This window comes from Hipposideros armiger, unplaced genomic scaffold, assembly GCF_001890085.2.
Source record: "Hipposideros armiger isolate ML-2016 unplaced genomic scaffold, ASM189008v1 scaffold_327, whole genome shotgun sequence".
In the NCBI taxonomy this organism is placed as follows: domain Eukaryota; kingdom Metazoa; phylum Chordata; class Mammalia; order Chiroptera; family Hipposideridae; genus Hipposideros; species Hipposideros armiger.
The window spans coordinates 1,396,874-1,411,546 of NW_017731677.1; the positions used below are offsets into that span (position 1 = coordinate 1,396,874).

Consider the following 14,673-nt stretch of genomic DNA (forward strand, 5'->3'; position numbering starts at 1 on the left):
AAGTGTCTGAAGAGAGAAGGGAATCACAATGGAGAACAAGCCTAATTGTCCCTGAAAAGGCTTAGGAATTCAAAGTGTCAGGCACCTCTGACGTCTAGGTGTGGGCAGGGCATTTAGAACAGGATTGTTAGACATCTGTATAAGGAGCAATTATATATGCTGTTTCCTGCCCCCTCTCGAGCTCTCCAGCGAGAAAATAAGTGTATTCTCTCGAGAATATAGGTTTGGACGTATACTTGCCAGCAGCCCAGGGACTTGGGGGCATATGTGGTGCGTTATCGCTCACATCACACACCCAGATGGCTCAGTGAAATATGCAGCCGTGTTTATACTCTTTAGACAAGAGATTGTGAGCTCTCTGAAGAAGCTGCACAAAAATATTAGCTCAGTAGTGAAACCCATCAGTTGACAAGGCAAGTTATGCACACAAGATTTCCAATCAGCATTTTGGTGCCTAATTCTTCTTAAATATGAACTCATGACCCAGGGTCAACAGACATTTGACGACATCCCCCAATATAAAATATAGAGCCCCAAAATACACACACACACACACACACACACGGAACTCAGAAAAAGGGAAATATTGCAAGAGTAGAAGAGAACTTCTGATAAACCAGAATTAACATCTTTAAAAAGATTAGCAGAGGTAAGGCGTCCATAAAATAAAAGAGTAAGATATTCTAAAATAGGAACAATCAGAGAACATTAAAAGAATCCTTGGAAATTAAAAATATAGTGGCCAAAATAAAAAGATTTGAGGGTAGATAGATGACTAGATCAGGTGTACTATCTCTTAATTTTTTTATTTGAACTTCTATTTATCTGTCACTGGAGTGAATACTATTTTAAGGTAATTTGTTTAAAGAAGTTAAATTTTAAGCATTAGTTATAACACATAGCTTCAATTTCATCTAGAAAAAGATGAGATTTATTTAGATGAGGTTAACGCTATGTTCTTCCTGAAAACAATGTGTTCCATTTTAGATTTTGTCCGAGTTGCCAGAAACCTGTTTTGCTTGCAGTTGGATGAAGTAAATGTTGGTGCCCAGGAAATTTCCAGCATACTAGATTCACAGGTAGAGTATGCCCAACAGAACGGTCTCGATTGTACTTAAATCATAAGCCTTGAATGTTATGTGTCATATATGTGGGCTTTTTTCATTTTTCACTTTTTAAAATTGTGCAAATAATGCATGCTTTTTGGTTAAACATATACGATATAGATTAATTTAAATCCAAAAGCAGAATTCCATCTTGATCTCCTCTATTCTCTTCTGTCACTGTTCCCTCATGCTACCCCCATCCCTAAATTGACCACAGAAAAGTGCCCATGTCATATGTGTATCCCCCAGTAATCAGCATCCAGACGAAGAGACACAACATTGAAGAAATACATTTCCAGGCCCCCGATGCTCTCTTACGCCCATATTTCTTTCCAGTTACTAATGCTCTTTCCTCACCCTCTCCCCCAATCACCGCAATTACTCTTTTGCCTTCGAACAACATAGATTGGTTTTGCCTGTTTTTGTGCTTTATGTAAATGGAATTATGAAGTCTATTAACTTCATAAGTCATTTGTTCTACAGAACTTTGACATTTGTACTGTCAAATCTTTCAGTCCTTTTCGTTATGGATTTTTGATATCAAGGAAGGTTTTTCCCAATTTATATTATGTATACTTTATATATTTAATTCATTTAAAATTCTTGTCTGTGCATGAGGTAGGGCCCCAAGTGGATAACCACTTGCTGCTTTTCCCTCCATCATTTATTTAATAACCATTCTTTTCCACTTATGCCACAAATTTGAAATACAAACTTGATCATGTAGTATATTTCTATCTAGATACACAGATCTGTTTCTAGATTCAAAACTCTGTTCCGTTGACCCATTGCTCCATGCCAATACATTATGATTTTAATTATGCTAGCTTTATAGTTCTAGGCTCATTGTCATCTAGTAGGTTAAGTCCTTAATTTTTTTTAACTTCTTAGTTTTGATTTTCTATCTGACCTTTGAAGTCATTTTGCCATGGTAATAAAATTAAATAGGAGCTTTTTTTTTTTTTAATCGGAATTGCATTGGTTTTAGAGGATGGTTTGGGAGATAATGAACATGGTTTGTTTCTCCATCATTTATGTTTTGGAAAGAAAATTATAACTTGCTTCATGTATGTCTTGAATATTTCTTGTTAGGTCTGAATAGATATGCTATAGTTTTTGATGCAATTAGAAATGGGATTTTATTTTACCATTATATTTTCTAATCGATGATTAGTAAAGATACTAATTTTTTTTTAATTGGGGAATTGGGGGAGGGGAACAGTGTTGGGGAATTGGACCAGCCAAGTTGTTGTTCTTCAGTCTTCGTTGTGGAGGGCTCCAGTTGCCATCTGGCTGCCTCTCAGCAGCTCTTGGCCTCTATGCTCAAGGTGCTGAGTTCAGTCTTAGTTGCGGGTGGCATAGCCCACCATAAAACAGGCAATCTTGTTGTTACACCAGCTGAGCCATCCTGCCACCTGTTGGCAGCTCAACAGCAGCTCAGCTCGGTCGCAGCGTCACTGGCCCATGTGGGAATCGAACCATCGGTCCTATTGCTCAGAGCTCGCACTATTAAGCTAACTCTTAACCAACTGAGCCATTCGGCCGGCCCCAAGATAGTAATTTTTGAATGGTTATTTTGTATGATGCCACTTTAATATTCATTGTGGTTGCTTCTTGGATCCTAAGTTTGAACTCTTTTAAACATTTTCTAGTTATATAGTTCCCTTTTGGTTACTGATTTCTAGTTTAATTTCACTGAGGTTAGGGACATATTCTGTATGGTATTGATTCTTTGACTATAGAGCCAGCATATAGTCAATTTTATTAAATGTTTTCCATCTTTTGAAAACCACATATTCTGCACTTGTTGAATACAGTGCTCCCCGTGTGTCAGTTGGGTCAAGGTTGTTAATCATGTGGTTCAAATTTTTTTATTTTCTTGAAATTGTCTATTTCCTTAGTCGTTTTTCTGTCATCTTCTACTGTCAGTTATTAAGAGAAAGGTTTTGTAAAATTTCCCTCATTTAGTTCTGCTAATATTTGCTTTACATAATGTGAGGCTGTATTATTAGGTGTATGCAATTTTAGAATTGTTATATCCTGACAAGATATTGAATTTCTTTATCTCTAAAATGTTCCTTGTCTTAAAGTTTACTTAGTCTAATCGTGTAGCTATATTACCTTTATTTTGGTTGGTGTTTTGGTTTGGTTTCCAGTGATTATAATTTTTCTCTTTTAAAGAAAACTGTTATATAACTTTTAAAAATATATCTAATGGGATCTAAATACTATAGTTTTTGATATTCACAATCATTTATTTAAAAGAAAACTTATGTATAAATTATTATTATCAGAAATGTATCACCTTTCTTTTTTCTCCGTTAACTCTTGTTTCTATTCAATAGCACCCTAGACTGTTATCCAATACATTATAATTTCAAGGTCTTTCATTGATCAATATCATTTTGCTGCAAAAAAAAATTTAGATAAGTTAAAATGTATTTGTTTTAATTTACTATGTTTATGAGTGCTTACATATTAAGTAAGTTTTTCTTGTAAAAATTGAATAGCAATTATACTTATTGGTACACAACCAAAAAAAAAATAAAGGTAATTTTTAAAATATAAATTTATATTTTATTTAATGGAAGGATTATTTGCAATCCAGCTCAGTCATTCATAAGATTTCCATATTTGCATGGGCATTTCTAGACTCTCGTCTGCTGCTTTATTTGGCTACATAAGTCTTAATATCTGATAAGACACAGTGTTCCATCTTGCTCTTCATTTTTAAGTATTGCTTTGGCTAATCTTTGCTCTTATCTTGTCCTTCTAAGTACTAGCAAAAAATCTTGCTATATTGAATTTATAGATTATTTTGGGAAGAATCAACACCTTTATAAATTTAAATCATCCTATCTGTGAACATGTTTCATTTTATTTATTTATATCTTCTTTAATGACATATGAAACACTTTTGATACATTTTTTCATACAGGCTTTATTAATCTTGTGTTAGGTTTATTTCTATTTACCTTATACTTCCTTTGCCATTATAATAAATGGTATCTTTTTTTTAAATTAAAATTTTATTTGATAGAGCAGTTTTCGGTCCAGAGCAAAATTGAGGGGAAGATACTGAGATTTCCCATATGTCCCCTGCCCCCCCACATATAAAGTCTCCCGATTATCAGCATCCTGCACTTTTAGGGGTACATTTGTTACAACTGATGAATCTACAGCGAGAGAAGGAATCACCTGAAGCCCATAGTTTACAGTATGGCTCACTCTTGGTGCACCTTCTCTGTGGGTTTGAGCAAATGTGTCGATCATTGTGGTATCAGAGCATTTCACTGCTCTAAAAATCCCCTGTGCAGGGCTGGCTGAGTGGCACATTGGTTAAGAGTTGGCTTGGGATGCCAGCTCTGAGCAGCAGGGCCCTGGTTCGGATCCCACATGAGGGCCAGCTCAAAGTGGCTGGCAGCTGGTGTGAGTGGCTGGCAGCCAGCATGAGCTGTCGTAAGCCACTGTCCAATGGCCGGCAAGCGACTGCCTCACCCGGGAAGAGCGCAGTGATAATACCAACATGGGCCAGTGAAGCAACGTCCTCCACAACTAGACCAAAGAACAAAACGACAGCAACTTGTCTGTTCCCCTTTCCCCTAATTCCCCAATAAAATCTCTTAAAAAAAAATCCCCTATGCTTCATCTATTCATGTCTGCACACCCCCACCCCCAACCCCCTGCAACTACTGATCCTTTTATTGTACCCATTGTTTTGCGCTTTCCAGAATGTCATATAGTTGGAATGATACAGTATGTAGTACCTTTTTCTTCACTTAGTAATCTGCATATAAGGTTCTTCCATGTCTTTTTATGTCTTTCTAGCACTGGTTAATATTCCATGTGGATGTACCACAGATTATTTACCCATTCACCTACTGAAAGACATCCTGGTTGCTTCCAAGCTTTGGCAGTTATGGATAAAGCTGCTATAAACATCCCTGTGCAGGTTTTTTTGTGGACATAGTTTTCTACTCCTTTGGGTAAATACCAAGAAGTGCATCTGCTGGATCACATGATAAGAGGATGTTTAGTTTTGTGAGAAACTGCCAAACTGTCTCCCGAAGTGGCGGTACCATTTTGCATCCCCACCAGCAGTATATGAGAGTTCCTGATGTTGAGAAGGAGAGTTCCCCAAGACCTAGTTATTTGGAAACTCCCAGGAGATCACCCAGTTTACCCAGAATTGAGACACTGATTTTTCAGAACCGATTCTGTAGCATTTAGGGTAGGAAAACTGAAGCTGTAAGAGTGCAGTTTTTCTTCTGCTGATTCAGGTGTTATGTGTTTATCTGCCTAATGCTGACGAAAGAGCATTGTTGTCTTACTGCCACCAGTTCTCAGAGCTGCCATACCCACTTTCGCTGAGCAAAGGGTGGCTTACAATGTAAGTGAAGTAGGGAATTCACAGTGCTTTGTATGAGCTTGCAGAGCTTTCCTAGCCGCTGCAAACAAGTACTCGTGTTCCAAATTAGCAATTTACTTCCTTCTTACCAATGTGATGTTAGGGCAGATAAGAATGTATTCAATCTGTGATACTCTGATAGCAAAAGCACAGTGCTGATGGTAATTGTGCAAGGTCCTCTGCGTGCCAGTAATGTGTTGCTTGTAGCTTCAGATCAAAATGTTGGACTATAATTATGAAATTAATTTATAAGATTTCCTTTGTTGTGTTGTGCTTTTCAGCACACAGAAGATATCCCCATAAAATGTTGGCTTTCCTTTTTTTTTCACTTGAATCCACAATTTTACTTTGCCACTCTCACATATAGAATTGAAACCAGTGTCCAAGCATTACTTACCTTTTCTACGTCATCACATTCTTATTTAATATTCAGTTCTATTTCGTTAAATATTTGGTCACTAATGGGACATGTACCACAATTTGGAAAATACCATAAAAATCACTACTTGTCAAGCAGCTCACCAGAAATGAATAAAAAATATCTCATTATTTTATGGTATAAGTGCCAATTTTATTTTTTTGAGTTGATGAACAGTATAATGCCTCATCTGAAGTTTATCAGTTGACCTGTGGTTGATAATGCTGACAGTCTGTAAAGGTGGGGGCCTTCCACGATGGTTACCCTGTCAACCATCGCATCACAAACCAGAGTCAGATTTTATAATCCGTTAGGGATGCTTGGTTTTTACTCATATGTTTCCCCCTTTTTTTGGCTTGTCTTTTCCTTTATTTTATATAAATATTTTTACTGAAGCATATTGGACAAATTGTAAAATACAGAAACCTCAAGTGTACAGCTTGATGAATTTCGGTCAGTATCTCCCGTGTACTCACTACTCAAAACGCTCCTTCCTGCTGACTTCCCAGGCAGCTGCTGCCCCCACCTTTGCCGGGGAGCCACTCTTGTGACTTCTATCAGCAGAGATTACTTTTGCCTGTTCTTGAACTGCATAATAAATAGAGTCGTACAGTATGCATTGTTGTGTAACTAGCTTCCTTTTGTCTGACTCATAAGATTTCTTCAGATGCTGTCTTTCAGTAAGGAAGGATTGCTGAATCAGTATACGTCAGTTCTACTTTTGTTTAGTCGATGAAAAAACTCTGAGGTTTGGAATAATATGGCATTTAGAACCAAAATATAACTCTCTTACAGTGATTCTAATCACCATGGCTCGATAAAAAAGGTACACAGTGCTATACCTGCTGCCGGCACAAGGTTACCCACAGCAGAGGGAAGGCTGGATCCTACAGTTAGCAGCATTCTAAACTTAGAACAGCAGCCTGTGGGTCACTGTAGTGTGATGGGTTTACCACACTAATCAAGTTACGTAAATGGATTATTGTAAAATCACAGAGAGAACACACGGAAATTCCCCCGTGTAAACTTTTCACTTTAAGTACCTAAATCAGGTTAGTGGATTGCAACCACCATTTTAACAAGTGAACTAGAATAGAATGGAAAATATCAAAGTGCACTGTATGTGATAAGAATGAGCAATGTTTCACTCATACTCGGTAATTATACACTCGTAAATGGTATTCTTCACTATGTGCAGCGGTAAATCCTTTATAGCCACTTTGCTATGTACTCATCTGTAACACATTGAACAGTTATTGAAGAACTATAATGTACATGGCATTGTGTTAGGTGTGCTGGCACTTATTGTGATAAATGAAACTCAGGCCTATCCCTCCAGCAACTTAGGGGATAGTGCAAGGAAAGTCATGTACACAAATAATTATAATTTAAAAATGCATTGTGTGATAATGCCATAAGAAGAAGAGAGCTTAGAACATTCAGAGAAGATTCATAACAGAGTTGGCATTTGAGTAAGTTTTGAGAGATAAATAGGATTTTATTTGCTCAAGAGGTGAACAAAGAGTGATGAGTACTAGCATGAACAACAAATATATATATATGTTTATATATATAATATATATTCTCTGCTTACTATCACTATACGAGGTCTGACAATGAAGTTCGCGAACTCATCCTAGAAAAAGTGCTACATACCGACTCCAGCACCTATTCCATCCTTCAAAGCAATTTTGAATGTCATCATAATGTCTTATTTTCAATATTTTCTCTATCTTTGGGTAAAGAAAGTCATTGGGGGCCAGATCAGGTGAGTAGGGAGGGTGTTCCAATACAGTTATTTGTTTACTGGCTAAAAACTCCCTCACAGAAACAGTGCCGGGTGAGCTGGTGCATTGTCGTGATGCAAGAGCCATGAATTGTTGGCGAAAAGTTCAGGTTGTCTCCCTTTTTCACGCAGCCTTTTCAGCACTTCCAAATAAACTTGGCTAACTTTTTTTCCAGTTGGTACAAATTCATAATGAATATGAAAAAGGTTAGCGACATTGTTGCAACAAGTTCACGAACTTGTCGGACATCGTATGTCAGACATACACACACATATATAGTACTGGTAAGCAGAGAATAATGTACTTTTTGAAAACGATAATCAGGTACGTGTAGGTCAGTGAAGGAAGTTAGGCCTGAAAGGGTAAATCTTAAACTTAGAAGTTTATACTTGACTAATAGTCAGTGAGGAGCCACTAGGGGGAATAATGACATGATCAAGTTGATATTTTAGAAATAATAATCGTATAATAGTGTTGGTTATCTTGGAAGGGAATGAGACTGCTGGTGGGTAGTCTAGGTAGGGGACAAAGGAGAGTCCAAATATAGAATAATAAATAAAGAAGGGGGTATAGTATGGTCAGGTACCTTGAGGAAATACAAGTTGTGAAATTATATTTCCTTTTGAGATGTTAAAAAATTTCATTAGCATGTAGATAATGGCCACAGATACACAAAGCAAATGGGCCAGGACAAAAGAAATAATAATGTTTAGGAAAAATATTTCTTTCCCAAACTTGAAGAATCCCCCCTACCTCTGCTATTCTAGGACTTGGAAAGCAAATCTGAGTTGATCATCTCCGTTCCACCATGATTTTTTGTTGACTAGTTAGTAAAATTCACAGACCAATGGCAGCTGTCTGTGGGAATCTTGGAATGGCCATTTATTAGGTGTGACACCTTAGGCAAGTTACTAACCTTTTGAGCCCATTTCCTCACCTGTAAATGCAGACAAGGTTATGGTAAGGATTTAATATTGAATGTAAATATAGTCCCTATCAACATATCTGCACATAGTAAGTTCCCAATAAATGGTTGATATTATTTGTATTTTTCTACTTGCGTTCAATCACTCCTCTACTTAATCCTTTAAATTATATTTTCTGTACTTTATTTTTAGTTCTGTTATAACTTCTACATAGGAGATGGCTGTATTTAGACTTGGATTTTTGTCTGTGATAAGATTGTCATTATGTTTTACCTTGCAATTAGCTGTCAAAGAGATCATTACAAGTAAGAGAAATTGTCAGGTCTGCCATTTTTTGTTGTTGTTATTCACTTGTGCATGAAATATTAATATATCTTCCAGACCCAGTTTCTGTGCAGGAATAGTTTTAAGCCACTTGGTGGTTACGTTACATTTTGTTAAAACAAGACACAAAATCAATTAATATACTTTACTGTGTTTTACATAAACTATCTTTGTTGATAATGACCAGTGTGTTATTAGCCTCAGAGACCATGTACTTGGAGTGGATGTCTTTAGGGAGTCGCTTATGTTGATAACTCACAAAGTCTTTTTAACTTTATAAACACACTCTTGGAGTTTGGACTTTTAAGGAAAATTATATTCTTAAATAAGAATCATAACGATAACGGTATGTATACCTTTTTATCATCTAAATACTAAGTAGCATCAATGTAAGGTTAAGCATAAATTAATGAAGTTATGCCCAATTACTTTAATAATCTCTTTAATCAAATGGCTCCAAAGTAAGAAACTGAATTTTATTTTGGAATGAAAAAGCCCAAGCCTCATCAAAAAGAATTTTCATGTTAGTTCTCATAATTAGCATCTAATGCATAATTTTTATCTTATATTTTTATGTTGACAGCTTCTTCCCTGTGATTCCTTAGAAGCAGATGAAATGGAAAGGCTTAAGCGTGACAGAAATGACGCCTTGGAAGAAGTGAATACACTGAAGGTAATCTCCAGTTTAGCTTCCTTATATTTTCTTTAGAAAAAGAAAAATAAGAAAATTACCTAGTGTTGAGCCCTGAATTACTGGGGCTTAGTGTTATTTTTAATTAAAGAATATTAATATTAAATAGCTTAATGTTAATACCAAATCAATATTGAATATTAATATGCAATAATTTGATATCTGTTTCTTCAATGAACCTTTATAGAGTTAATTTTTTAGTTCATACATTTTTTATTTATATTTAACAATATCCATGTAAGATTCAGTGTGATTGTTGGTTTTTACTCATACCTTCTGATGTGGTTACTTCTCACCTTTTTGTTTTTTTTTTCATCACATTGGTAGCAAGGATGAGGAGCCAACAAAGCAAGCCATGACAAATTCGAACCCTCAGATGTTCATTGGGAAATACATTGTCTCCCATGTTCACGGGCATGCCTCAGAGACACCTTAGTTTGTGAACGTAATTTGGAATTAAGGCAGCATGATTTAAGGGAAGAAAAAACACACAGTAATCCCAAATATACTTTAAGACTTTGATTCTCTTTATAGATTTTCATTCTGTGTTTAGTAGAACATTAAATTTGAACTATATCCTAATTTTTACAGAAAGCCATTATATTTTCCAAATCTTCAAGAAAAGCAACATAACTTACTTGATTTACCATTAATGCAACATAGGAATATATTTTTTAATTATTTTTAATTGTTTTCATAAATAAATGAAATTCTATTGTTTAATTTTTATTAAAGCAAATTCTATATACCCATAACAAGAAAGAAATTTCCTTGCTACCTTAGTTTCTAAATTCCAACCTCTAGAGGAAGCCATTGTTAAACACATCATGTTTATCCTTTTGGAGACTTTCTCTAGATAGCTAACCATGTTTTTTTAAAAAAATAAGTGTGTGTGTGTGCGTGTGTGTATGTGTGTATGTATGTATGTATATATACTTGTGTGTGTATATATATACATATATATGTATATATATGTATATATATATAATATATTTTAACTATATGTGTTAACTTTTACAAAAATCACTTCATACATTGCACACTTTTTTACAACTAGCCTTCTTTCCTTCTTTTTTTATATCTTGGACTACTTTTCAGGTTAATATACACAGATCTGTCAAATATTTCTTAATGGCTCTCCTATCATCAAATGGTTCTGTCCTAGGTTATTTAGCCAGTTCCTTAATGATGAATATTTATCATTCTTCAATTATTAAAAATAATTCCATCATAAATAGTTTTGTAGATGTATCTTTGCACAATTGTATAATTGTAAAAATACAAATTGAATAAATTTTTCAAAGTGGAATTGTTTTATCACAGGATACGGACAAATAAAATTTTATATATAATTCCTAATTTCCTTTGAAAAAGCTTTACCAATTCGTGTTTCTTCCAAATGTACATTAGCATCATTCCATTACTAAAGGAATATTTTATATACTTCTTTTTACAACTTTGAAATCCCTATCTTTCTACATTTTTTGGTATAACAATTAAGAATTATAAATTTAGTTTTGAAAATAAATTGACAATGTTTTCCTCACATCCTCTTAGAAACCTCCAATGTTGGTTACTTTGGTAAAATGGCATTGTTATATAATTTATCTCTGCATAAACCATTAAATCTTATGGTTCATCAGAGTTTTCAGAGGTTCTCAGATCTTTTTCATTTCCTTAATTTTATCATTGTTAAATTTAATGATATATTTTTTTTTATTTGAATATCGAATTATTAGAATTGTAATTCAAAACTGTATTCAGGTAACATTTAAACAAGGCTTCCCTGAGTAGCTGTTCAATAAATCAGTGTTCAATTCACATTTAAAGTTTATGAAATGCATCTGAGCATATTCTAATGTGACAAAATCTGAGCTTGTTTAGCTATGTAAAGGAGTGAACAAAGTAATAAATATTTCATTTGAGGTAACATTTATACTTTCAGTTTTCCTACTTGTACTATACACACAAAAAAATAGAGGTTGTTAAATGAAGTTCATAGAGTGTTTAGATGGTCTCTTATTACTTCTCATTATCTCGTGACATATCTAACCTTTATGTGTAATTAAAGGTACAAATAAAAATGAAACCAAGATAATTTGATGCTAATGTCTAATTTTTATTTTGCGAGGATGATTTTTAAAAGCGCTGTGAGCTTTATTTAACTTAAAGCCTTTCTGCAGAGTCACATTGCTACTGCTTTGCAGAGCTGAATGAAAATAGATATATTTTCCATTTACAAATGCAAAAAACTAGGACACGAGGAGTGAAGGTGACTTGCCAGAGAATGAAAGCACGGGAGCCAGCAGTTTCTTGGCTCCTGGTCTGTGGCAGATTCATTAGGTTGCTATATTATTAATCTTCATATACCTTCATTTCATCTCTTAGACAAGAGTGAGCTGAAATACACTGTAAAGCAGATTGTTCCGTATAAACATTGACGTGTTGCCATGAATATTTACCACTCAGTTTAATCTTTAAGCAATTCCTCTGTTCAAGTTTATAATAAAATGGGTCTTAAATTATTCTTAATATTTCTGATTTGATCAATAAAATGTGGATTTATTTATGATATACTTAAAAGTCAACATTTTAGGATATATGCTTAATGTTAAGTTCAAAGATGATAATATTTGATTGGCATGCATAATATTAGTATTCTCCCTTAATAACTATTATTCCATATTTTGGTTATATCAGTCATAGCTTCATTTTTATGTATGAACTTCCAAGGATAAGCTAAATTAGGAAAATGTTAGTCAATTCAGTCTCATATGTCCTCTTTCGTATAGTAAGAGGGACTTCTAAATTGAAATAATAATGCTCTTCGATTTGGAAGCTTTTTGGCAGTGATACCTATTACCCAAAATTTATTTAATATTTACACATTTTGATCCTGATTGACTTATTTTGAACCTTGGATTTTTGAGACTTGACAATATGGCTAATTAAGATAACAAATACATTTACATCACAATTATACTGTAAATAACTGATTACTTTTAAATGGTATGTATAAAGCCTGAAAAGGGACCAGGAACCACATTTTCAGACTGTAGCAATTGGATGTTTGGGGAATTTATAAGCTTTGAAACAAAGCACTAAAATGATACTCATTGATACCTTCATAACAAGTTATTAATTCAGTGGTTTTTAAATATAGGAAAAATTATTTGAATCAGAAAGGCAAAGGAAACTATTGACAGAAGAACTCCAGAATGTGAAACAAGTAAGTGCATGTGTTGTATATATGTGTTTTGTGTGTGTATGATTAAATATATAAGATACTGTTATAAAGTAATTATGCTATATAATATCCTAGAACTTATAGATATGAGTTATATAGTATAAAATAGTATAAATCTTAAAAACAATCACTTGCAGAGGCTGTACCTGTCCTGAAATATAGCTACTATTGCTCAAATAAATGTTAAAATTTCTCTTTGAAATTACTTTCAAAACAGATCTCTGTGCACTGAAATGATCATTTTCATTGCTTTCCTATTCTTTATTCCTCTCTCTTTTATTTTTCCGTTTCCTTTTCTTCTGTTACTCATACCTCATATTATTAGAGATAAGAACAAAGCAAGCAAATAAATAACCCTCCAAGGCAGAACATTTTTTACTTTTGTTTTTTAATAATAAAAAGTAAAAAAAATTATTTTCACTTTGCATCATTCTTCAAAGAACTTTAGGTAGCCTACAACAAAACAAATACAATGACATTATGAAATAGATACACAAATAACAAACAAGTAAAAGAATAATACAAGTAGAAAATTTAGAGAACATTGTTAGAGATAAGTGCCAATCGCCTGATTTTGAATCTTCCCAACATGATTACCCCGGGAAACATAAAATAGACAGCAAATAAAACCATTCAGGACCCATACCTTCAATATGACTATGCGACAGAGAACACCACAACCTTCAAAGTACATATAAATAGAGGAAAATATCCAACAAATTCTTGCAGCTTGCCTGCCACTAGAAACCTGGGGTACAGAGAGCGGGGGAGATAAGGCTTAAAAACTGAAAAAGAACAGGGAGAAACAGCAGTTAGACTGAGTACAAATAAAGTTGCCCCCAGAGAACGAAAATGCAACAATTCATACCAGAATACTTAACATAGGTCAGGACTTGGGGTCTCTCAGGACTGGAGAAAGTGTGTACAACCAGAAGTGGGAGGCTTAATGAATATAGAAGAGGTGGAATCCCTTGGAGATTAGGAAATGAAGAGAAAGAAGGCCAGAAGGCCGTAAGACGGGAAAAGTAAGGACCTGGCAGAAATGAAAGGGAAACAAGGTTTACCAAACCTCCTCCACGTACCCCCCACCACAACCCACAACAACATGATCCGTAGTAGAAATCGCACAGAAGAGGGTGCTGTTGAACTGAGAACTCGTTCTACGAAAGAAAAAAGAATAGGAAAAAAAAAATCTGTCCCCATCATTACAAAACAACTGCAAAAATCAGACAGCATGAATTAAAGCTTTCCTCCTGATGAGAACTCTTCAAAACAGTTCACCCACAAAGCTGATGAAAACTGTAACACAAACACTGTAAAATCAGTTAAATATCCTCAAACAAGCATTGGCATTAAGAAAAAAAACCAACTCAAATCAGACATGCACCCAAAGGTAAAAAATACAGCAAAAGGTATTTTCAGACAGGTGTCTGTCACCCCCTCCTGTATCTTACCCATCTGTGTCCATCCATGTCGTAGAGAATGAATTTCATCGTTGTGTAGCTTATCCTGCCTTTGATTTCTTTTGTAAAGATAAACAGATGTATATTTTAATTTCTCTTGTTTATAAAAAATAGCATATTATATATTCTGTTTTGTACTTTACTTTTTTAACTGGATAATACTTCCTGGAAATCACTCCATGTTACTTAAAAGAGATATTCCTTACTCTTTCCTGAGACGGCATAGCTCTCCATTACATGTATATACTATAGTTTATTCAATCAACCGCCTCTGCTTAGAGATTAAGGCAGTTTCCAATATTT

The 14,673-nt window shown here is 34.5% G+C and overlaps 1 protein-coding gene across 4 annotated transcripts in view; it reads left to right on the forward strand.

The window, feature by feature from the left end:
• The window catches only part of STXBP4 (syntaxin binding protein 4), a 162,817-nt gene that overhangs the window by 40,494 nt on the left and 107,650 nt on the right, over positions 1 to 14,673 (forward strand). For 3 of the 4 annotated variants that reach the window (XM_019660739.1, XM_019660741.1, XM_019660740.1), the window contains 2 exons: positions 9,553 to 9,642; positions 12,824 to 12,889. In XM_019660739.1, coding sequence (XP_019516284.1) covers positions 9,553 to 9,642; positions 12,824 to 12,889 — 156 coding nt within the window. Of the gene's footprint in view, positions 1 to 939; positions 1,080 to 9,552; positions 9,643 to 12,823; positions 12,890 to 14,673 lie in introns of all 4 variants that reach the window. The other variant, XM_019660742.1, reaches the window with a different exon arrangement.